Source organism: Protomyctophum bolini, assembly GCF_963924005.1.
Source record: "Protomyctophum bolini genome assembly, chromosome: 8".
Classification (NCBI taxonomy): domain Eukaryota; kingdom Metazoa; phylum Chordata; class Actinopteri; order Myctophiformes; family Myctophidae; genus Protomyctophum; species Protomyctophum bolini.
This window is the reverse complement of record NC_137869.1, coordinates 34,464,055-34,489,258: the sequence shown is the minus strand read 5'-3', so window position 1 is coordinate 34,489,258 and position 25,204 is coordinate 34,464,055. Positions and strand designations below refer to the sequence as shown.

Here is a 25,204-nt window from a genome sequence, read left to right as displayed (position 1 = left end):
AGGTCTGTCAAAAGATGTTGTCTTGTTTTATTTTTCTTTCTTTTTTACACCCCCTTAACCCTGTGAGGTAGTATACGTTTATTTGTTCCTTGTACAGCGTAGCAAAGAAGATCTGATTGCTAGTAGGAAATAGAAGCCTCAAGCTAGTTTCACTCACTGTGAGGTTTACCACAGATTTATACTTTGTTGTTGGAGTCGTGCACCGACAACAGCCAGTTTAAGCTCACAATGCATTACATTGTGAACTTGTAGATAAGCTATTTTCGGCACAGTACACCATTGTACCACAGAGTATAATTGGCATTTGTGTCAAAAGCTTGCTCTCAGGTGACTTTGCCTGCACACCCTACCTGAATCCATGCAATTATTAACTCCTAATGTTGTGCATTCTCCCTCTTGCAAGTGAATGGCTTCATGGTTGGTGACTGTTGTCTGCTCTGTTTGTGTACTGAAGTTCAATGTTCGGGGCCATCTTCCTCACTCATTTACATATTTTGTCTATGGAATGGAGTTGTATTCAAACGGATCGCATCTCCTTCAAAGAAAATTGACAAGAAGAAAGGTTTGACATGTCTGTGTCGTTCTTCCCTTCTCTCTGTCCATCAGGACGGATGGCAGACGTTGGTCGCTGGCCTCGCTGCCTTCCTCGGGCTATGGAACGAACACACCCAGCTCCACTGTCTCGGTAAGTAACCAACTGTGTATTCGGATAAATGTGTGTATGCACGTTTTGAATCCTCTTTTTGTATTACTCCAAAATATACTGATGTAAATACCCAAAAAACAACCCTTTAAAAAGCCCTCAACGGCTTCTGATAGGAATATGGGGGTATGCAGGGCGAGGCTTCCCTCCCCTACCCTACTGGGCGGGGACTTTTTCTTTATACATGAGTAATCTTCTACTAACTAGGAGCTGAAAACTCAACTTTCCAGACCAGCCGCCTCGTAGCGTAGCGGTCTAGTGACTTGACTTTCAATGAATCCACACGTCCCGGGTTCAAATCCTGCTTGCGCCACTATATTTCTGTCAGTAGCAGTTGAGGGCTGATTTCACCCGCTCCTTTGTACCTACTTCCTCCTTTATACTGTACGTACCCTCTCCTTTCTTCTTTGTACCTACTGTACTTCCTCCTTTATACTGTACGTACCCTCTCCTTTCTTCTTTGTACCTTATAGCACCCCTGGTCTGGTCCTCCTTCGCTCCCTAATACAACCATCTTGTACTCTCCCCCCCACTGTGTTTCTCAATACTTCTTCCACACTTGTTCTTCCTCCTCCTCCTTCCTTCCATCATCTCCTCGCTGTGTTACCACTCCCCCAGTGCTCACTATAGCATCTCTACCTGCTGGCTGTAGAATGAGATGCCAGCATGCTTCAAAGGCAGCTAGTCCAGCTGACTGGATATACTCTGGCTGTCTGCCATCACGCCACACACTGCTAGCCTGCCCGCTACATTCAACAGAAGCACAGGCTTCATTTGATTATAGCCCTCCTATGGCTCAGTTCTAACTAGAAAACCGTCTCCACTGGCAAAGAGAGGCTCCCGCAGCCTGAGGGGATAACTTAAGCTGCTGCTCTTCATAGTATTTTAATAGGCAGCACCACAACGCCCTGCAGCAGTAGCAACCCCGCTAGGCCTGTAATCTAGCTGTCGGCTAAGCCATAGTGGTGCTTTAGCTATGCTAGCTGCAGCATGAACAGTTGCTGCTCCAGGGCAAGCTGTAGTCAGTTCCTGTTCCTCCCTGTAATTGGCCCAGTAGCTGTCTAGTTGAGTGGTTCTCAAGTGAGGTTTGGGGACCCCCAGGGTTCCTTGAGGGGGGTCCAGGGGGTCAAAATCAGAAACTCTTTAATTATAATTATTTGACCAGCGGGCGCGAAATTCTAGTTCTCTACACTTTAATCTAACAGAAATCTTCTCTCATGGGGGTTACAGAATCTTTTCAATTCCTGCCGGTAATGTGGGGGTCCTTAATATGAAAAATCTGCTCCTCCTCTCACAGTCCTGTAATCTGCGCTCCCTCTCTGCTCCTCCTCACAGTCCTCCTGTAATCTGTGCTCCCTCTCTGCTCCTCCTCTCACAGTCCTCCTGTAATCTGTGCTCCCTCTCTGCTCCTCCTCTCACAGTCCTCCTGTAATCTGTGCTCCCTCTCTGCTCCTCCTCTCACAGTCCTCCTGTAATCTGTGCTCCCTCTCTGCTCCTCCTCTCACAGTCCTCCTGTAATCTGTGCTCCCTCTCTGCTCCTCCTCTCACAGTCCTCCTGTAATCTGTGCTCCCTCTCTGCTCCTCCTCTCACAGTCCTCCTGTAATCTGTGCTCCCTCTCTGCTCCTCCTCTCACAGTCCTCCTGTAATCTGTGCTCCCTCTCTGCTCCTCCTCTCACAGTCCTCCTGTAATCTGTGCTCCCTCTCTGCTCCTCCTCCTCACAGTCCTCCTGTAATCTGTGCTCCCTCTCTGCTCCTCCTCACAGTCCTCCTGTTCATCTCAGGAGAAGCTGCACCAGCTGCCCTTCCAGCCCACGCCCGACGAGCTGCACTTCCTCACCAAGCACTTCAGCTCGGAGAGCATCACTGACGAGGAGGGACGCCGCTCCCCCGCCATGAGGCCTCGATCCCGCAGCCTCAGGTAGGAGGAGCTCTCAAACTCACTGTGTGTGTGTGTGTGTGTGTGTGTGTGTGTGAATGCAGTTATGGTACATTATTTCCCTACTTCATCATACAAGAGTGAAAAATCCCATCTCCACACGTTGTGAGCTTGGAGATCAGCTATTTTCATTATTCTAAAATGTTTTTAAAATAATAAAAAACCAGCTGTTTTGGACGTACAAGATTTCCACTCAACAGCAACAATATCAGCATGATATCAACACTGAGATAAATGCTTCACGAGACTGTAATATCCAGTACTACAATAATGTTGTACATCATTTTAGCTCCCAGTGTAGCATTTACATGCCAGCAAGGGACCAGCAAAGACCCAGTTTCCACACATTGCTTCGACACTAAGACTCCAAGGCTCCAAGGAAGAATGATTAAGTTAACAGTGTTATACTTGTGGGAAATCTCACCGTTGCCAGCTAAAGAAACTGAGGAGGATTTATACTCGGGGAAAAGAAACTGCTTACCTCTAGAATTTTTATTTTTGTTATAAAATGACATGGGGTCACATTCTAATTAAGCGCAAGCACGCACGCGCACACACACACAGCGCAGTTGGAGAAAACACATCGACTCACTGGCCTTGGAACGTTTCGGGATCCCCCAGGAGGAAGTCACTAATGTTGCTCTGGAGAGGGAAGTCTGGAGCACTCTGGTGGAGCTGTTGCCCCACGACCCGACTACGGATAAGCGGTTGAAGATGGATGGATGGATGGAAACGCTATCTATCTAAATTAGTTGGCTAGCTAGCCACATCTCACTCCAACAATCTTGTGACTTCTGGCTGTCTGTCTGAATCACTTATACTTACTCGCATTGCACTGTGTGTGTGTGCGAGCGTGCACACGTTCATGCATCTGCTTGTGCATGTGTGTGTCAGTCAGAAATTGCCAACAGAAAGGTCAGACGTCTTCTCCTTGACACACCTGGCAGTGAGCGTGAACTCTCCACTTTGGCAGCAAAAACCACTCTTATCAGTTTTCACCAAAACCCCTTATCTCTGATGCTCAGCCTCCAACATCTGTCCATGTGTCTGCCACTGGATACCTGGATACTCTTAAAGACAGAGTGCTAATCTGATTATGTGAAAATGGCCCCTTACAGGTCCGTTTTTACACTCCCAGAGTTAAATTAACATCCCAGATTCTATACTGTGTATATCTTTGTTTACCTAACCGCCAGCTTCCCATTATCACTTTGTCGTCAGCTGTCGGCGGTCTTTTTATGTTGACCTTTCACTCAATCGCTCCATCCTTCTGTTTCCGTCCATCACCCTCCTGTCAGGCGTTGCTTCCGGTGTCTTGGCTCTTCTCATTATTATGTCTGTCCGATCCTGTCTTCTATCATCGTTCTAAAACCTATTTTCTTCTTTCACTCTCTCTGCATCTCCCTTTGTCCTCTATCTCCCCGTCTGCCTCTCTCTCTCTCTCTCTCTTTCTCTCTCTCTCTCTCTCCTAACTCGGCAAGCTCGCTTTTTTGCCACAATGTCTTTTTATTCATTTTCCTCGCTCTGGTCTTTCATGGAAAGATATTGAACTTCTCATCCTTGGAGATGAAAGGAGAAGAAAACTTGAATGGAGGAAAGCAGATTTGTGTCTGATTAGACAGACACCGGCCATTGTGCAATCTCCCCAGTCGCATCTTCTGCTTATCCACCGCGTGTACACTTTCACACACACGTGCACACCCATACACACACAGATTTATTTGAATCACAGGATACCTGAATACATTTTACCCCTATTCAGTTCTCACACAGCTCTTTCGTTCTCGCTCTCTCTCACTCTCTCTTTCTCTCTCATCCCAGTAGAAGAATAACTCAGTGTCTCAGGTGAAAAAGGAATAAGAGGAGAGGGCGAAAGATGGATTTTTCAAACGGGAGACATGGCTAGAGTGAAAGACAAAGTTAACAGAGAGATAAACACCATAATGAAAGTAAATTGAGGTAGAGAGAGGGCATTCTCACACTGTGATGACCTTTGAATACACACACACACACACACACACACACACACACACACACACACACACGCACACACACACACACCCACACACACACACACACACAAACGTACATAAAGTGCGTGCACACGCTCATACACCCCCCTCTCCTCAGAATGCCACCATTGGAGCTGTTTATTAGATTTGTAGACTGAAAGAGTGTGATATTAACAGCTTCTTCTAATCCGCTCTGCTGAACGTCTCCAAGAAGTGATGGAGAGAGCAGAAGATTACTGTAGAACGAGGGACGGACCTCCTCTGTTGTAAACTGGAGGAAAAAACAGTGAAATGGCAGGAGGGAGACGAAGCCTTATTTATACTTCAAACATTCGTGTCTTGCAACGAAAATAGCTGATCTACAAGCTTCCAACTACAACACATTGTGAAATAGTTGATAGTTTATTTTTGTGCTCAACACTGGCACGCAAATAAGTATAAATCAGGCAGAAGTGTGTGTGTGTGTGTGTGTGTGTGTGTGTGTGTGTGTGTGTGTGTGTGTGTGTGTGTGTGTGTGTGTGTGTGTGTGTGTGTGTGTGTGTGTGTGTGTGTGTGTGTGTGTGTGTGTGTGTGTGTGTGTGTGTGTGTGTGTGTGTGTGTGTGTGTGTGTGTGTGTGTGTGTGTGTGTGTGTGTGTGTGTGTGTGTGTGTGTGTGTGTGAGAGAGAGAAAGAGAAATTAAGTGAGTGAGTAAAAGGAGAGAAAAGGGTAATGATTGAGCCCGAGAGGGAGGGGTGAAGGAAGGAAGATGAGACACTGTGCATGTGAGAGGAATAATGAAGATGAGAGAGAGAAAGTAATTAGATGCTAATTCCATGGACCTGCTGTGAGGGATGACAATCGCACGTCTTTTCCACTCGTTTAGCAGCCTCCCTATTCCCCATCAGGTTTTTTATGTCCTCCCTGTGTTCCCTTACTTCCTCTCCTCTCTCAGCCCGCACCATCTTTTTATCTTTATGTCCGTCTGTCCTACTTCTAGTTGTCGATCTATCTATCCATCTATCTACGGTACATGCTGTCTTTCTGTCCGTCCGTCTACTATCTACAGTACCTGTCCATTTTTCCACTAACTCCCTCGCCGCCCTCCTCTCTCCGTCTCTGCCCACCTCCTTTGTCTCTCCCGCCCCTCCACTCCTCCCCGGAGGTAGAAATGAGCTACCCTCATCCATCCATCATGTGTTTGTCATATCCAACTGTGGCTACAGTGCGTTTGGTTAATGAACAGCCCAAGCAGCCTCATGTCCCGTGACATACACACAGTGACTTCTCATCCAGGACACACTACACAGTGTATCATAATGACAGACACAATGTCACTGGCTAAGTTTCCATCTGCAACTGTGTTTATGCAAATTCGGATACATTTCGAGACGTTTTGTACATACGCTCGTATGAAGCGGAGTGTTATTATTAAAAAAAATTGTCCATGAAGGAATTCAAGCGATAAATCATGATGGAAACACTACGCGTCGTTGCTCATTCTCCTGCTGTCACGTTGACTAATAGTAATCATTTCTGACAGACCAAGGCAAGCGTTTACCTAACGTTACTTGCCATCAGTGCTATTGCATGAACACCACGTTACCTTTATTTTCTCGTATATGAATGGTTAACAAATCAGACAAGAATCTTAATTGGTCCCAAGTTGATTTATAGCCCAGGGTTTATACTGTTGGTATCTAGATATGAATTGTGCTATTCACAGTTAGCTAGGCAATGGTGTGTACTACTGTCATACACTACATACAGGCCAAAGAAAAAAGTATGCCGTCTGCTTATCAGTTCATCCATTGACCACGTGCGAGTCGCGCATGGAATAATTATGGTATACCGTCTGAAAATGGTTAGACTACAGCACTGCTTCTAGGGGAGATGGTGATTAACTATAGGTCAGTGTGTTCTTTGAAGCTCCAGGGGACCTTCATCCTGGGAATTATCACTCTCACCAGAGGAGCTTTGAGGTGCTTATTCGTTGCACACATACTCATTCAATGGTGTACATGTACAGTCACACACACACGCAAAGACAACAATATGCACTCGCTCACAGACACACAACCACCTACACAGTCTACTATACTATAGATGCACACACATGCTCTCATCCCTCCCTCCCTGCCTCTCTCTCTCTCTCTCTCTCTCTCTCTGTCACGGTCAATTAGGCTCTTCATTTCCCGAGTCGCCCTCCTCAGTTTGTGAAATACCAATGTTATTTCTCTCTCTCCGGCTTCTTCCTTCTCCCTCCCTCCCTCCATCCCTCCCTCCCTCTCTCTCTCTGTCTCTCCGTTACAGTGTCATCGTGTGTCTCATCTGATTTACTTCGTTTATTGTCTTGGCTAATAAGCTCCTTTTTCCATTTTTAGTGCCTTTGTCACAGGACTGACATCACCGTTTAGTCAAAAAGATGACGCCATTTTAGATTTAAATATTCACACATTATCTATAAAACACCACAGGGTAATAGTGCATATTATAAGTTCTTTTATACATGGTCTCATTTAAAAGATGTTAACGCGGCGAGATATTATGCTCATAACTTTTGAACTGATCTGGTCAAAACAGACCAAAGAAAATTAAAAAGTGCATTAAAAAGTCCTGCACATATTATTTTCCACGTACAACCTCATCTAAAAGGTCATCTCTCAAAATACTGACGGAAATCGTTTTTGGCAGGGATCGCCGCGAGCTGATTTTTATTTCCCATTACAGGAGAAATATGGGCTGTTTTCTCTAATTAGCCTTTGACTGGCTGTCTGACGTTATTCATCCCAGTTACAGTACAACTTGGTTTTGAAACGGGAGCTTTTATTTAATAACGGCAGGCAGCGCTCAAAGCCAGAGGGGCAGACAAAGGAAAGGACAAGTGTTCTGTGGAAATGGAAGTGCGAGCCTGCAGTACGTACCCAGCAGCCGCTGGCCGCTCATCCATCTCTGTCACCACTAACCTTTTTCTTCCAGCAGCCGCTGGACGGGAGATTTGGTTTTGTTTCCAGTATGACAGACACGAGACGAGATGTCGCACACCAAAATGATTCTCCGTTTTAATTTAGCTCTCGCGAGGATTTTTGCACTCTTTGGCGCAGTGGGTTCTCAAACTTTTTAGCTCGAGACCCAAAAGGGAAATTCGACGTTTGCCCGAGGACCCACATTTGTGAAAACAGCTGATCTACAAGCTCACAGCGCATCACTTCGCGCAACATTGTGAGCTTGTAGATCAGCTTTTCCATTTTCTAACTAAATGTAAACATTTCCTACCTACTGTATAATGACATGCCCAAAATAGGTACGCCAGGTTGAAAGTGGTTAGAGTTAATTCAGTATCCATCATTAGCACTGAGGATTTTATTACATGAGAAATAATCATTTGTGTCTGAAGTTGAAATTTGAAGTATTAATTATGAACTATTACTCATTTATAAAAACAAATTTGACATTCTCATAGAATAATGTCTTGTGTGTGTGTGTGCGCTACACACACACACACACACACACACACACACACACACACACACACACACACACACACACACACACACGCTACCTGTGTGTTGGCATGTTGATAAACGGCCTCTATGATGTTGTGCTCATATGTCACGATGCTCTCATTTCTATTAGGCTGGGTAATTGGACATTGAGCTTCCCATGGGTGACTTAAAGCATTACCTCACCCCTCCTGTGTGTGTGCGCGTGCACGCACATGCGAATGTGCACATGGTCAGGGATGACTCATACCGTGGCATCTGTATTCTGTAGCCTCTGTTTTTTTTTAGTCCATCTGCAGTATGCAATCTCCAGAATTTCACACCAATTCTGTGATCATTGCATTTTTCTGGGGTTTCGCGTTTCGGTTGTTTTAATTTCCATGGAAATTATTTTGTGCCTTCAATGTTTGCTGGTGTGATTCGCCAATAAGATGCACCAAACGATCCAAGCTTAGGGAATAAATAACACACAACACACAAGCCTACCAAAATCCTCAGAATCCTTGAAATATCTCTCCCCCTTTCTCTCTCGCAAGCACGCAGCATGGACACGTATTTCATCACCTCATCAACTATCATTTTTGTCTAAAAGGTCAGGTCTGCTGATGTTACTATTCGGTCTTCCCTTTGAAAGATAGAGAATTGCGGGTCAAAGGGAAACATCTCGGGAAGGAGAAGAGTTTAAAAGAGAGAAGAGATAGATGAAGGACAGATAGAGGGTTTTGTATTCTTTGGGGTCTAATAATATGGACTAAAATACACATCAGTGTCTCTCTCTGGACATTGGCTTGCTCTCACTCAAACCCCCTTGAGAGCTGACCTTTAGCACTCCAGTCTGGTATAGTGGACAGGCCCAATGAACTACCCACAGTGTGTGTCTAGCTGTCCATCTCCCCATCCCTCTCCCCTCGCTGTCACTCTCCTACTGTCATACACTCCACTCCATAGGGGACATGGGGGGGCAGTGGCCAGAGGTCTCTTGAGACACTACCTTTGTGCCTATATCTGTCCATGTGCAACGGTGCATGGCCATATCGGGGTGGTTTTGTAGTATGGGCTGTCAGAGAATTCACTTTACACCTCTGTGACCTGCCTGTGCACTGACACACATGCACACATAAGATTAACACCCTTAGGTCTTGTGAGCATGTGCAATCTCCACTCCTTTTTTTATATCAGTGATCTCTTTGGTGACCCGTCCATCTCCTATCTGTCAAATTGAAAGCACACACACACACACACACACACACACACACACACACACACACACACACTGCATACTACTTACGCATGCATGTACAATATGCATGCGCACACACAGATTTGGAATCCCTGGTGTAGGTTTATAAAAATCCTGACCAATTGTACATTATGGATCTCAGTGTCTGTCTTATGGCTTGGCTGACCACCAGTGATTCTCTATACTTATATTTGTGTGTGTGTGTGCGTGTGATTCTTTCTGTTCCAGCCCCGGGCGATCACCCATCTCCTTTGACCATGAGATTGTGATGATGAACCATGTGTACAAGGAGAGATTCCCCAAGGTACGTACATACATATAGGCACACACTGGTTCTTCAGAGCAGAGGTGGACCTGAAGTGTTTTATGCTTCAGTGACAAAAGGTACTTCGACAAAAATAACCTCTTTTCAGATGAGCTGTTGAAACTTTTCCAGTTGAAAATGTGACATTTTGTCACCAAAGTATAAATTAGGAGATGGAAGGGGATGACATACAGGAAACACTGAAAGTATACTCTGCAAGCCTGTGGCATGCAGTATAGTTCTGTGTATGTGTGTGTACACAAATATAAGGTGCCCTTGCTGCTCATGCATCTGTCCGTGTGACTCATCCCCTTCTCTCCCCTGCTTTCCCCCCGCCACCAACCCGGCCAAAATCCTTCTCTCCAATCCCACTGACTCCCTCCCTCTCTCTCTCTGTTCCTCCAGGCAACAGCTCAGATGGAGGAGCGCCTCACTGACCTGCTCATCTCCACGGCCCCCGACAAGGTTTGCCCCCTGGCAGACGGGGTCCTGAGCTTCATCCACCACCAGCTGATAGAGCTGTCCAGAGACTGCCTGGAGAAAAGCCGAGAGGGCCTCATCACCTCGCGCTACTTCTACGAGCTTCAGGAGAACCTGGAGAAGCTGCTGCAAGATGTAAGTGGACAGTTACTGACTCCTATTTTGGTGGCTTGTCAGTTGTCACTGCTCCGCATGTAACGGCCCTCCCCCAAAAAGTAGTCCATGAATTCAAGAATATCTAGCTCAAGCCAGGGAATCAAAGGGGACAATTATTATTCTTGACCTCTGCCAGATGTAAGTAAAATGCAGCCCATTGTCGCTTGCAGTATAACATGATTTAGAAGGGAGGTTCCAGTGAATCTGAGACACTGTAGAAAGATAAGCGAATGGGAATTTCATCAGTGTTTTTTTGTCTGTTTGGTTTTTTACAAACAAATAACCCTATACTGTATATTGGGTTTGATACTTTGACACTGATAGATTTATTGAACATAGTAGAAACCAGAGATGCAGCTACAAACCGGTATGTTGAGCAATAGGTATTGATCGCATAGATAGATGGGTTAAAACAAATGGAGAGAAGCACAGCAATAGACAAGTATTTTGAAGCACTTTGAATGCAAGGCAGGATCATCCAGTCACTAAATCAAGGACATTGAGTAAGACATCATATGTCCGTTCCACGGTCGCGCTTGACTTGCCGTGGGTCAACTCACTGAGTGACGCACCCCTTCATTCCCTCATCGTTATACGGCAGTTAGTGGCTGTTTGTCAGCAGCAGGCTGTGATGTCATAGGATGAGGAGGCTACTTTGGCCGGTTAAACCATTGGAATGACACCTGCTACACGCCGTGGGCTCGTCCCCTTACAATATACCACATGCTATGTTCATGGCAAGATGGTCTGTAATTAACATACTATCAGTTATTAGGACTGTGTGTATGCGTGTTATTCTGTATGAGTCTGTATGGCTGTGTGTGCATTGGTACATGCAGGTATGGATACACATGCTTACACTTGTGTGTGTGTGTGTGTGTGTGTGTGTGTGTGTGGAGCTGGCTGTAAGCATGTGTGCTCTGCAGTGGTGACATCTCTATTAGCTCAGTTTTGCCATGCCTGGGGGCTTGGAGAGTGACATTATGGCTCCCAGTTGCCCCATATCTACAGTACCCTCTGTTCTACACACACACACACACACACACACACACACACACACACACACACACACACACACACACATGTACACACACACACACACACACACACTGCGTCCTCCACATGCATATACAGATGTGCGCGCGCGCGCACACACACACACACACACACACACACACACACCACCCTGATTTTAATTTCACACTCCAGCAGTCACCAGGGCTGACGGATGACTCCCTCTGACAAAAAATAAAAAAGAGGGAGGGAGGGATGGAGGGGGCTTTGAGCGACGTAGAGAAGGAGGCATGGAGGCGGTGCAGAAGGAGGGTTTGGGGAGGGGGGTTAGGTAGGTAGGTATTCCACAACATTCCATTGGCTGCTGAAACCGTCCCAAGCCGGTGGGGAGGTCTGAATGTGTATGTACTGGCCGTGTAGCCTGTTAGAATGCTTTTGGAGCGTGTGAGATCTAGACAAGAGAGAAACTCTCCTATAAGGCACATCTGGAGGAGCCCCCCCCCTCCCCCTCTCAAAATCTTCCACCACACACGTGAGAGAGCGAGATAACAAACGATGACATCACTCGTTAGGCTGTAATTGGCGCGGTTGTCGATTGTTTTTGTTTGGCGGTATTGTTTTTTGGAGAAGCCGGCAGAAAAGGGCAGGTGGAACCCCAACGCTCAGCGGACGGGATGAGGCAGTGAGGCGCCGGCGGACGGAAGGGCTCCCTCTCTACGTGGCTTTATGGGGACCCCACGTTCTCTCTCTCGGAGGGGGGGTGGTGAGGCCATGTCTCGCATCTCGTGGCAGAGGAGGTTGGAGCAGGAAGAGGAGGCGGTGCTGGAGGAGGTGATGAGGAGGAGGTTGGAGCAGGAAGAGGAGGCGGTGATGAGGAGGAGCGAGTGGAAGGTGTTCACACACGGCTGGCCACAGGAGGACGAGGCCAACGCCGACTTCACAGTTGAGTCCGTTTCCCGTTGGTTCGGTTGAGTCTCGTCCACGTGGAACATGATTTGTTACTTGAATTGGTGAATTGAACAACGTGTGAATCGTGATTTATTTTTTTGGTGGCATGAGGTGTTTGGAATTAGACTTGAGAACAGGTACAACTGTACAAATAGTAGCTCGGTACCCATGAAAACATGACAAAGAATTTCTGCTTGTCCTGTCAATATTCTGCATTTAAGCTACACTTCTCCCCGGGCCTGAGTTCAATTTATATTGTGTAGCCATTTGAATTGGTTTAAGAAAGTTTTCAGAAAGTTTCTTAAACAAGGAAACACCAAGCTTTCTCCAAGTTCTACAGCATATTAATAAGTTAGGATACGTTAATTGATGGATCCTTAGATACTGTAAGACAATTTCTCGTGTGATTTGTTTATATTGATTGGATTTGGAACAATTGAGCATTGTATGATGCTGTACACTTTTTATATTCATAATTTTGAAACTTCTATTTTTTACAACTATTTTCAGGGATTATTAGAATCAGTTTTGGATAGTCTTTACTGTAGCTGGAAGGGTTTTTTTGGGCAATAGTTTTAGTGGCATATATATTGTAGATATTTCAAGCTGTACTATTTGAGTCAAACATTTAGAAGACCGTGATCTGAAGTTGGACGTATTTGCTCCTATTGTTTTAGTACTGTATGGTTTAATTGGAAATGAACACCCTTCACGACTAATTTCACAAAAGGATCAACACAAAATTGCTCCCACCTGAGCTCCCACCTTCCTTGTATTCGAGCCTATGAAAATTCTGCTTGTAGTAGTTTTGTCGATGTGAAAGTAGTAGTATTTATAATGTATTTCCTTTGTAAGGAGAGGCATAGGCAAACTACCCTTGTACTCTTGACATCAGTCTTTTGATTAACACACCTGTTCTAAATACAAGTGTCCTTTTGTCTTAGCTTTCACCTCTCACTGCAGCCTGAGCCCTCCTCCCACGGTCCCACCCAGATCATCCATTCCTCTTATCCTGCCATCCATTCCTTCATCACCCCATGTCACGACCCCATTACAGAGCCCACAGGAGTCCAGCTCATCTCTCCTCTATTCCCCTCTGTTTCTCCGTCTTCTCGCCTCTCCTCTCTTCCCCCTTCACCTCTCCTCCACCTTTCTCTCTTCTGCTCTCCTCCTCGTCCTCCCCTCCCCACCATCCATCCTTCCGTTCCGGTCCTGGGGGGGGGGGGGGGGGGGGGGGGTGAGTGACCTGCCTGGCTATCACCATGGTAACCCCCGTCCATGCCGGCCCTGGGAGCCTCCATTACACCCCTGTAGGTCACCTGAGGGTAGAGAGCCAGGGAAGACGGAGTGTCAGCCATACTGCTAACTCAGCTCTGGTTATCTGTTCTAGACGCTGTCAGTGAAGCCGAACAGAGCTGCACATCTCTCACTCTGTCAGCTGGGTTGTTGAAGTGGATGGTTTCTGAGGGCCAACTGAGACCCATACTAAAGCTGTATGTGCTTTACTGTGGTGACCACGGCACAAGTTGTACCGTAGACTGGAGTGCCATGGATTCGGACTGTGTTGCATACTCTAAAAGCAACTTTAACCACATGAAAGGTCAATCACTTCTTGGAGCTAAATTAGAATTAAACATTAATTTAAAAGGAAGATTTACAGTATTCTTTTCATATACAGTATATTATTGTTTTGTATACACTACCCCGCCTCTACCTCCCACCTCAAGATGGTCGTAAAGAAACATTAAGCTGGGGCTGAGTTTAAAAGGCAGAAAATCAGTATGCTGTTAACACATACTTTACATTCTCACATACTTTACATTTACATTCTCACTTGGGACACTCCACCCTATGCAGTGTAGAACTGTCTCACTGTCTCTCTCTTACACCCACACACACACACACACACACACACGCACACACAGACAGATTGGTTAATTAGCCACCGCACAATGTGAGCCAGTCCCTTAGCTGTCCATTACTCAATGATCACTGACTTATACAGTCAGTGCACACATGCATGTTCCCACCCAGTGCATGATCGCGTACGTACGTACGTACACACACACACACACACACACGCACGCACACACACACACACACACACACACACACATACGCACACACACATTATATATGCACAGCTAGTTGCATATACAGTATTTAGCACACACACACACACACACACACACACACACACACACACACACACACACACACCATCTTCAGTGCTTTGGTTCTTTCATTACCGTTATAAAATATTCAGGGTCTGATTGGGGCCCCCAGGGCCTTGCTCGTGCCCAGCTGTCTGTCTGTCAGCATGCCTGCCATCATGTCTCTATTAGCCACACACACACACACACACACACACACACACACACACACACACACACACAGAGCACACACACATTGGCCTGGCTGAGACATTGTTTATTAACTAGCTCTGCCTCTCCATTATACTGCTGTGACACATACAGTCAGATAGGCCTGCTTTGCGAGCACACACACACACACACACACACACACACACACACACACACACACACACACACACACACACACACACACACACACACACACACAAACACACACACACCCTCTGCTCTCCAGTGTGCTGCATGTCTTACAGGGTGTTTGATTATGCTATAGCCTTCCCTAATGTCCTGAACTGACGCACGCCCACACACATGTCTACACAGTACACATACATATCCTGAACAAGCACACACACACACACACACACACACACACACACACACACACACACACACACACATCCTTCCTTCCACCTTATTTCCAGGAAGCCGTCTCCAGCCAGCTGCTGGAGATTGCAGGGTAAATTACACCATCTCCAAACTGACAAGACATTTCACGGTGAATGTTGGGGAATATGGCTGAGGTCATTCCCATTTCCATTAGCGGGGACCCGGCGAAGGGAGCCGCTGTGTGTCTCTGGACCCTTCCGTTCTTTTGCCCTTGCCGCGCTTCTCTCGCCTTTGAGTCTACAAGCGTGAACAGAATGCAAGGACGGCTGCCATCCTCCCCAAGGTCATATAGGCTTACGCCATGATGATGAAATATTTACACGTGATTTACAAAAAAATTAAATGACAGAATAATGGTTAGTGATAATGTATTTTGGGACCGTCCAACATACATGGTTTGTAACAATCTCTTATATATTTTTTATATATATATACGCCTGTGTGCACTAATGAAAAGGTTAGGATTTTATGAGCCCTGGCCTCATTAGCTATCGTAAAACACACAAAGGACAATGTATAACTTCAAGTTCAACTGAAAATTACTATGATGATTAAAGTTCCTCTCAATGTGTGTGTGTGTGCTGTGTCCAGGCCCACGAGCGCTCGGAGAGTGTGGAGGTTACCTTCGTCACAAAGCTGGTGAGGAAGCTCATGATAATCATCGCCCGGCCCGCACGCCTCCTGGAGTGTCTGGTAAGAAATACGCATCTTAACCCCGTATATACAATGGTGAATTGCCAATCTACAACCGCTGAGCTTGTTTTCACTATAGAATTTCTCTTGTTATTTTACTTTTCTCATATAATTTATCTTTGTCTAATACAGTATATTTCTTACTTTATTTTTTGTTATGCTTCAGTTGATACTGTAATTTTAAGCACCAATGTTATTACTGCAAATTGAGTTGGGTTTGAAAAATTACAGTGGAATTATGTCCATTCCTGTGGGGAGTTTTTTTTTCCTCCAAGGAATAGCTTTTTTATAGTGGAGAACTAATCTGCAGATCCTGCACGCATGGTTAATAAACAATTTAAAACTATCCAGCCCTAAGTGAGAAGTGTTCAAGCAGAGCAGTTCGTGTGTGTGTGTGTGTGTGTGTGTGTGTGTGTGTGTGTGTGTGTGTGTGTGTGTGTGTGTGTGTGTGTGTGTGTGTGTGTGTGTGTGTGTGTGTGCGCGCGTGCAGAACTGGCACTGTGGAGCATTATTTGTAAATGATATGGCCAACCGTTCCTCCAGTCCACGCTTTCTGCCCTGCCAGCGTTAGGGGAGTTGTGGCAGACATGGTGCCCGACAGACACATCCAACCCTAAGCAGCCTGTCTTTTAGAGCAGGTGGAGGCTGTGAGATGAACAGAGACGGAGAGAGTGGCCAATGGAAGGAGGGAGGGAAGAAGGACAATAACTTTCATTTAAAACACCTGTAAAAGTACAGTATCGACATTCACACCGTATTGAACAAGATGCAGTGTGGCTTCCCTGCGCAATTAAAAAAGCTTTCAGACAGTTGGCTAATTTAATTAGCACTTATCTGTCAAACTGGCTTACATCCCCTACATGCCGTATATTAGCCAGCATCTTAAAAATGTAAATAGAAACATTTATTCAGTCTTGAACAATGCCTACACATCACCAACAATGTGCTAAAGCACTATGGCCAGCTTTGTGTAGTAACGCCGATAACATTGCCTACAGAGCTTGTGCTTGTGGTGCGCTTTGGCACCATGGTGTAAAAAATTTAGTTTTACTTTGTTACCTTTTTGACATGAAAGATGAGACTATGCTTGCTTGGTTGCGGCTCGCCAGGCAGGTCATTCCAGAGTCCAGATGCACAGTCCAGGTAGCAGAGAGGAGAAATAGAGGAGAGCGAAGTTCTTACTGTACAACTGTAGCTTTGAGTAATGCTCTTAACACCATGCGAGACGGGTTTTTACAAATGGAAGTGCCCCCTCTGCAGCACAGCCTGGAGCGCGGGCACGTGTGTGTGTGTGTGTGTGTGTGTGTGTGTGTGTGTGTGTGTGTGTGTGTGTGTGTGTGTGTGTGTGTGTGTGTGTGTGTGTGTGTGTGTGTGTGTGTGTGTGTGTGTGTGTGTGTGTGTGTGTGTGTGTGTGTGTGTGTGTGTGTGTGTGTGTGTGCGCGCACGTCATGGGGTGAAATAGCAGCAATAGGCCCTAAGTCGTTGTCAGAGGACACACGGATTACCCCGTGACCTATACTTGGTTGTGCCACGTGTGGGTGTCACGCACAAAAAACATGCAATGATCTACAATACAAACTCAGAACACTTTTGAGCTTTTAGCAACGCACACCTAAGTATGGCTCTGGTTTAAGACGATAGTTTGTACTGTGAATTCATGAACCCCCACAATCTAGCCTAAACATTAGTTATACTGAAGATCTTTTACTCTAAGGGTTATGCTGTTCTGTGCCATGTACCAGTCTCTCTGTGTCACATTGTCTGTTCATCTCTATAACCAGCAAGCCAACTTCACGACATCTTTTCACACTTTTCTTTTTTCTTTAATTCCTTTCTGTATCTTCTCTTTTGTGTGTGTGTGTGTGTGTGTGTGTGTGTGTGTGTGTGTGTGTGTGTGTGTGTGTGTGTGTGTGTGTGTGTGTGTGTGTGTGTGTGTGTGTGTGTGTGTGTGTGTGTGTGTGTGTGTGTGTGTGTGTGTGTGTGTGTGTGTGTGTGTGTGTAGGAGTTTAATCCTGAGGAGTTCTACCACCTGTTAGAGGCAGCAGAGGGCCATGCCAAAGAGGGCCAGGGCATCAAGTGTGATATCCCCAGATACATCATCAGCCAGCTGGGCCTCACCAGGGACCCCCTGGAGGGTATGCTATAGCATCGGCTCTTCCCTGGGTGTGGGTGTGTGTATGCATGCACCATCAGTTGGAGTGGTGAAGAATGTGCTTTAATATATCATATACCACTAATGTTTCAAAGTAAGTCGTTTACTAATGGAATTACTTAACTTGAGGGGACACATTTAGACAAATGTAGGTTAATGCCAGTGGGTCTGAGAGCTAGCTAGTAGCATTTATCTTTGGTTTGCTGGTTTGGTTAACTCTTTGGTTAAATTCTTCATCTTGTGCGTCTGCAGAAATGGCCCAGCTGAGCAGTTATGACAGTGGAAACCCAGACACTCCGGAGACTGACGAGTCGATAGATGTGAGTTCCAACACTTATTCTCACAATTAATTTAATTATTAACAAATAAAAGCGTACTTTTCAGAGGTTTCGACCATCTTTTTTCCCTACAGACATATTTCTGCCCTTTTTCAGTACAAAGGAGTCTTTCTCAATTGTAGTAAACTAGGCCTTCGGGGACCAGAGTACCCATTGTACCCTTTCCCAGAGCAACTAAATATGGTGGTACGGGGACCCCCCCCCCCAACTTAATTCACACTCTTCCGCACTACTGCACTATACCTTCCTCGGGTATCACCGGCACATAAATTCAAATGACATAAGTTTAGCCTTTGCATACGACTGTAAGGTCGTATGCAAGTGCTACGGGCCAAGATGGAGTCTGAAGAGAGTTTTCAGACTGCCGCGCACAGTCAGAGATTCTTAGAATTCATGTATGTATGCGTGTGTTTTTTCCAGGGTCGAGGAGTCCCAGCCTTGCCACCCCCTAAAACTAAACCACCTCAAGAAGAGGACTTTGAAACCATCAAGCTCATTAGCAATGGTGCCTATGGGTAAGATGTTTCTCAAAAACAATCTATGTAACTTTCTGTTTCTGTGTCATTCTGTTTATCTGGCTGGCTGGCTGGCTGGCTTCTATCTATCGCTATCTCTCTGTTTAAAGCCTATAATTTATCCATTGTTGCGTAGTTTGGGCTTATTTGTCTTTGTCAACACAAGTATCTATTTCAAGATTAGGTTTTTTATTAGGTTAAATCTTGTGTACGAGTGCATACTATAAAAGTAAAATGTATTTGTATTGGTTCCTCAGACTGTAGCAGCAATAATGGTAAATCTAATGAACAATACCAAAGAAATACATTTAAAGAATAACAGCATTAGTAACACAGCTTAACAAAGTTTATACATTGGTCCTCCTACAGTATCTACAGTATCTCACATGAGATATTTGAAGTTGCCGTGTGCAAGGTTTCCTAAAGTTATAAATATCTACAGTATTTATGTTAAAAGCTGCATATAGCTATAACTCTGCTCTCAGTCTCTTAGTCTGGGTTTTCTCTCATCTCCAGAGGATTTGCCCTACATAAGCCATTGTAAGCCCGTTGCTGTATGGCAAATGGCAAAAAATAAAAAATCTACAAGCTGTCAATGTGTGACATCAAGAGGTGTTGATCTGTAGATCTGCTATTTTTGCTATTTCTTTAATCTACCCCAAACAATACCAAATTGGCATGCAGGTGTCCATGTGGTTGACTCCTCTGTGCTCCTCAGGGCTGTGTTCCTGGTGCGCCACAGGGAGACGCGGCAGCGCTTCGCCATGAAGAAGATCAACAAGCAGAACCTGATCCTGAGGAACCAGATCCAGCAGGCGTTCGTGGAGAGGGACATCCTGACGTTCGCAGAGAACCCCTTTGTGGTCTCCATGTTCTGCTCCTTTGAGACCAGGAGACACCTCTGCATGGTCATGGAGTATGTGGAAGGTTGGTACAGTAGGAGTTTCAGTGGGTGCTGACTGCTGAGGGTACCTGACAAACACTTTACACCATCCTATAGAATTTAGTTTGTTTATCGAGTAATAACATTCACATTGCATAAACAATTAACAACTACTTTCCATTGCTCATTTGCTGTTTATAATGTTTTTGAGATATAATATGCAGTTAGTGTGCACTGTGCAGTGTTCCTTCAGCAGACCTAAACGAAGTGGTCTTTCAGCTTCCACCCTTTTATAGTGAAAGAGAAGTAACTGAAAATATTGATGTGGAAGATGTTAAGTCTGTCATTATCCGTCATGTGTAGCTTACTCTTGGCGTGTTGTTGCTGTTACTGTCACTCTAATTGATAGCGTGTCTCTGTGTGTAGGTGGTGACTGTGCCACTCTTTTGAAGAACATAAGAGCCCTGCCAGTGGACATGGCACGCATGTACTTTGCAGAAACGGTCTTGGCGCTGGAATATCTGCACAACTATGGCATTGTGCACAGAGACCTGAAACCCGACAAGTAAGTAACACTTTTAAAAGTTATAATCACTTTAACATGGATGTCTGTCATCAAATTCTCTTTTTTGTTTTATTTACTTCCTTTTTAGCCTAGGATATAAGTGATCGACCGACTCCTCACGGCAAGCATGTGACATCACTCACTCATGTAGCATTCAAACAGCCAGCAGCATAACCCCTTTCCTCGCTCTGTTTTCCTAACACATTTAACAAGGAAACATACTGTAAGCATCTCATTATGCCACAGCCAGCAAAGTGCAGGCATTTCATATTTTACTGGGCAAGTCATTAAGTTCATATTGAGTAATGTCTCAGGAAGTAACTGGTCATAAAGTAGCAAAGCTTTTTTTGCTGTTGGTCCTATTTAGCAACTTTGAGCATACATTCAGCAGACATTTTTAAAGGAAATCCTGAACCAGTTAACCAGTCAGTCCAGCCGCTTGAACAGAGATGAGACCATACTAAGGGAAGTCCACTGTCATTGTTATTGTCAAGTCGTGTCACTGTTAGCCCTTCTTGTGGACCTCGCCATTCTAGCATTTCACTTCTTGTGGACCTCGTCATTCTAGCATATCACTTCTTGTGGACCTCGTCATTCTAGCATATCACTTCTTGTGGACCTCGTCATTCTAGCATTTCACTTCTTGTCCCTGTATAGTGAGTAGTGACAAGTAGTATAGTGACAAATACACCCTCTTGATTCTCCTGAATATTGATTCCTCTTAAAGTCATAGGTTTCAGTTTCCGACAAGCACTGTTCCTGGTGTGGCTCAGTTAGGTTGCCTAGGGTTGTTTTATCTTCCACGATATTTATAGGTCATAATATTTGTTCATCTTCATGCAGTCTGCTGATCACCTCCATGGGCCACATCAAACTGACAGACTTTGGTCTGTCTAAGATCGGCCTGATGAGTCTGACCACCAACCTGTATGAAGGACACATAGAGAAAGACACCAGAGAGTTCCTGGATAAACAGGTACGTCACCTCAACCGGAAAACACAAACCAGATTTAAATTAATGTTCATTTATTTCATAGAAAATAAGCTCTGACCGACGATTTGCTGTTTGAAGTGGCTAGTGGGAATTATACTATATATAGGAAGTGAGTTCAGTCAAAATACTAGTATTATAGTATCTAACAAGTATCTTCTTAAGCAATAATCTTTTGTACCTTGCAACTAAGTTTTGTTCCTGTGTGTGTGACTGTGTGCACACGCGTGCGTTTCCATCCGTCCAGGTGTGCGGTACCCCAGAGTACATTGCCCCTGAAGTGATACTTCGTCAGGGCTATGGGAAGCCAGTGGACTGGTGGTCCATGGGAATCATCCTCTATGAGTTCCTGGTGGGCTGTGCTCCATTCTTTGGTGACACCCCTGAGGAGCTGTTTGGACAGGTCATCAGTGGTGAGTAGTAGTACCAGAGGGTGTAAAACCAATAAGCATCATTAAACCCTCCCAGTGGATTGAGCATGGTTATGCAGTCATGCTGACTGGCCATGGTATAAAGTGTTCCCCATCTAACAACACCAAACCATGGAATGCTTATAAAGCATTCTCAGAAGCGTTCCATGGTGGACAAGAGGCTATATAAATCTGGGAAAGGGAGGTCCAAATATGGAACTTTTAGGGCATACAAGGCAACATATAGTGTGGCGTTAACTAAGATCTAATGGAGGAATTGCTGTGTAAGGTACCGGTATGCTGAATTAAATAAAACAATCAGGTTAGCTTTAACAAGATTACATTGCATCCTATCTATCAGCATCACAAGTTAATTCATTTTATGAAATACGTGTCCCTAGAGCCAAAACAAAAGTTTGCAAGTGCAATGTTGCGTTGTATCCATAATCCATTACTCAATATAGGCATTACTGAGGCTGTATTTCATTATTAACGTCTTTCTTTCTAGGTATCGTAGTGGTGGGGGGAGGTGGTTGGCCACACGTAACATGATCTAATCATTAGAAATGGTGGAGACACGGAGACGCTGTTCCGTCTTCTACATGCAGAGCCATGACTTACAAGAGATGAAATCGATTGTGATTTTCCCTGTTCGTTCTGTTCCCCTTTGATTTCCTTTTGATGAAAGGGCAAATCAATGATCATAAACTCCCATTGATTTTGTATATCTTTTTTTATGAGCATGTCTCTGTCCATATTTATGCCGTGTGTAGGTAAGGTCTAAGTGCCTCCGTGCATTGCGGTGTTGTATTGTTAGCCTTCTGGCGGATCGTATAGTATTCCCTCCAGCACACTCCTTGCGCTTTTTATCTTGTAGTTTTTAGTCCGAAAATAAACCCAGTGGAACTCTGTGTGTTGGACTGTAGATGAGATCATCTGGCCAGAGGAGGAGGAGGCTCTCCCACAAGAAGCGCAAGACCTCATCTCCAAACTGTTAAGACAGAACCCTCTAGAAAGACTGGGCACAGGTACACACACACACACACACACACACACACACACACACACACACACACACGCACACACACACACAGAAAACGGCATTATGAACAAAACTATATATACTGTATACTATATTATGTAGATCCAGGTTTTCTGGCCGACAGCGAGGATATGTAATAACAGGCACACATTAATATTTAAATCCTACTGCTGCCACTGTTGTGAAAAATAATCAAGTCTAACCTCGATGCCCTCTCTCTCTCTCTCTTTCATTATCACTCCTCATGCCATCCCTCGTCCCATGGTCCTGTGTGCAGGCAGTGCATACGAGGTGAAGCAGCATGCCTTCTTCACAGACCTGGACTGGAACAGTCTGTTGAGGCAGAAGGCAGAGTTCATTCCACAGCTAGAGTCGGAGGATGACACCAGCTACTTTGACAGTATGCGTCTTGTCTCCCTCTGTGTGTCTGTCTGTCTCTGCACCGTACACTCTGTTAACAAGTGCACTTGGACTGTACACAATTATTCAGAGCTGAGCAGAACACTGATTTGTTTGTGTGTGTGTGTGTGTGTGTGTGTGTGTGTGTGTGTGTGTGTGTGTGTGTGTGTGTGTGTGTGTGTGTGTGTGTGTGTGTGTATATCTTTATGTATAATATGCAGGATATATCAAATAATGTTAAATGGTGCATTCATATAGCACTTTTATCCAACGCTACATAGGCTGTGCATTAGATTCACCCATTCACACACACATTCATACACCGATGGCTGAGGAAACCATGCACAAATCTGCACATCGGGAGCAATTAGTGGTTCAGTGTCATGCTCAAGGACACTTTGACACTAACTCTGGGGGATGCCCGGGATCGAACTGGGAACCTCACGGTTCCCATCCGGCTGTTATATTGTGTACTACTGTATATATTGGGCACTAAATTAGTCTCTTAACCACATGGCGCCTTATTGTGGGCATGTGATAATAGGCGGACATTCTGTAAAAATAGGGGAAACATTCTACAAGTCGCGATGTCTTGTGAGCTCATATATCACCCGTTTTCAGTGAAGAGAATCATTCTGTGTAGATATGGTTTAAGTGGTTAATTTGTATTTGTGTGTGTGTGTGTGTGTGTGTGTGTGTGTGTGTGTGTGTGTGTGTGTGTGCGTGCACAGCTCGTTCAGACAAGTACCACCACGTAGACTCGGAGGAGGAGGACGACACCAACGACGATGAACATGTGGAGCTACGGCAGTTCTCTTCCTGCTCTCCTCGCTTCAGCAAGGTACACACACACACACACACACACACACACACACACACACACACAGTGTTCTGATTGTAGCTTTTGTTCATGCCATACAAACACAGTTGCTCTTCAGTTGGCACTAGTGTTAACCTTTTAATTTTACGCTGGACTGAGCAGAGGAAGTCTTATAAGACACAAATACTTCTAATCATATAATTAGTGGTTCATAAGTTACATGTTGTTGCTTTACATGTTACATGTTCTGTGTGTGCGTGCAGGTGTACAGCAGCATGGAGCGCCTCTCCCTCCACGAGGAGAAGCGTACCCCTCCCCCCACCAAGCGCAGCCTCAGTGAGGAGGGTGGGGAGCGCATCGACAGCCTCAGTGGCCTCAAGTCCAGAGACCGCTCCTGGCTGGTGGGATCTCCAGAGATGTGAGTTTATGTTGACCACGTTAACCCTGGCCTCCCAATTCTGGCCATATCGTTATAGGTGAAAGTAAAAATTCAAAATGAATCTGATCCTCACCTTTTTTTTTAAACTGTACAGTCTCTGAATAATTCACTGGGTTCGCATTACTTATTGAGAACAAATGTAGAATGACGTATGCATGTCTTGTGCAGGATGACTCTTTGTGGTACTGCGCTTTAATTATTCAGATATCTATTAGGGAATCTAATATTGAAGCTTCTCAAAATCACCAAGACGCAGGCGAGGGAAATCGCCTTAACACAAGCTCAAATTGGGTTTCTGGAAGCGCTTTAGAGCAATATTGTGTGATTGAGTCTGTGGCCTCCTTGCATTTGAAAGTGTGTGTGCGTGTGTGTGTGTGTGCGTGTGTGTGTGTGTGTGTGTGTGTGTGTGCGCATGCATAACTGTACACTGACCAGTCTGTACCCCCCCAGCCTGCGTAAGCGTCTGTCTGTGTCTGAATCGTCCCACACGGAGAGCGACTCCAGTCCCCCGCTGACCGTGCGTAGGCGCTGCTGCTCAGCCATCATCGAGATGCCGCGCTTCGCCATCTCCTTGGAGGAGGAAGGACCGGGTCAAGGTACGTACTAACCACTGCAACAATGTACTTTGTCCAATATTTTAGAGGTAGTGTTAATGTTTCACCACAGTGAAACGAGTCTATTGGAAGTTTAGAAGGATCAATATTTCAATGCTATAAATACATACACCTTGTTGTTAAGGTCCTAGCTCAGACAGGAGCTTCTACAGTACGTTACATTAGGTTTTCAAAATATCTCTGGGAACTAACACGCCTTGACACGTTGAGATGGGTTTGCGGAATCATTCAACGTTTTTTTTTCTCTGCCAATTGTGCCGACCGAATGCACTGTCCGTGCATGTTTGACCCCTCCTGGTGTGTG

At 45.1% G+C, this 25,204-nt stretch overlaps 1 protein-coding gene across 10 annotated transcripts in view; it reads left to right on the top strand.

Annotated features, from left to right (window-relative positions):
• mast2 (microtubule associated serine/threonine kinase 2) overlaps nt 1–25,204 on the top strand; it is a 169,019-nt gene that overhangs the window by 130,082 nt on the left and 13,733 nt on the right. For all 10 annotated transcript variants that reach the window (XM_080770654.1, XM_080770652.1, XM_080770655.1 and 7 more), the window contains 17 exons: nt 607–685; nt 2,468–2,622; nt 9,601–9,676; nt 10,082–10,291; nt 15,631–15,732; nt 17,735–17,867; nt 18,137–18,204; nt 18,643–18,737; nt 19,456–19,664; nt 20,047–20,185; nt 21,029–21,161; nt 21,424–21,589; nt 22,513–22,614; nt 22,906–23,028; nt 23,759–23,868; nt 24,111–24,265; nt 24,737–24,882. In XM_080770654.1, the coding sequence (XP_080626780.1) occupies nt 607–685; nt 2,468–2,622; nt 9,601–9,676; nt 10,082–10,291; nt 15,631–15,732; nt 17,735–17,867; nt 18,137–18,204; nt 18,643–18,737; nt 19,456–19,664; nt 20,047–20,185; nt 21,029–21,161; nt 21,424–21,589; nt 22,513–22,614; nt 22,906–23,028; nt 23,759–23,868; nt 24,111–24,265; nt 24,737–24,882 (2,201 nt within the window). The remainder of the gene's footprint in view (nt 1–606; nt 686–2,467; nt 2,623–9,600; nt 9,677–10,081; nt 10,292–15,630; nt 15,733–17,734; nt 17,868–18,136; nt 18,205–18,642; nt 18,738–19,455; nt 19,665–20,046; nt 20,186–21,028; nt 21,162–21,423; nt 21,590–22,512; nt 22,615–22,905; nt 23,029–23,758; nt 23,869–24,110; nt 24,266–24,736; nt 24,883–25,204) is intronic.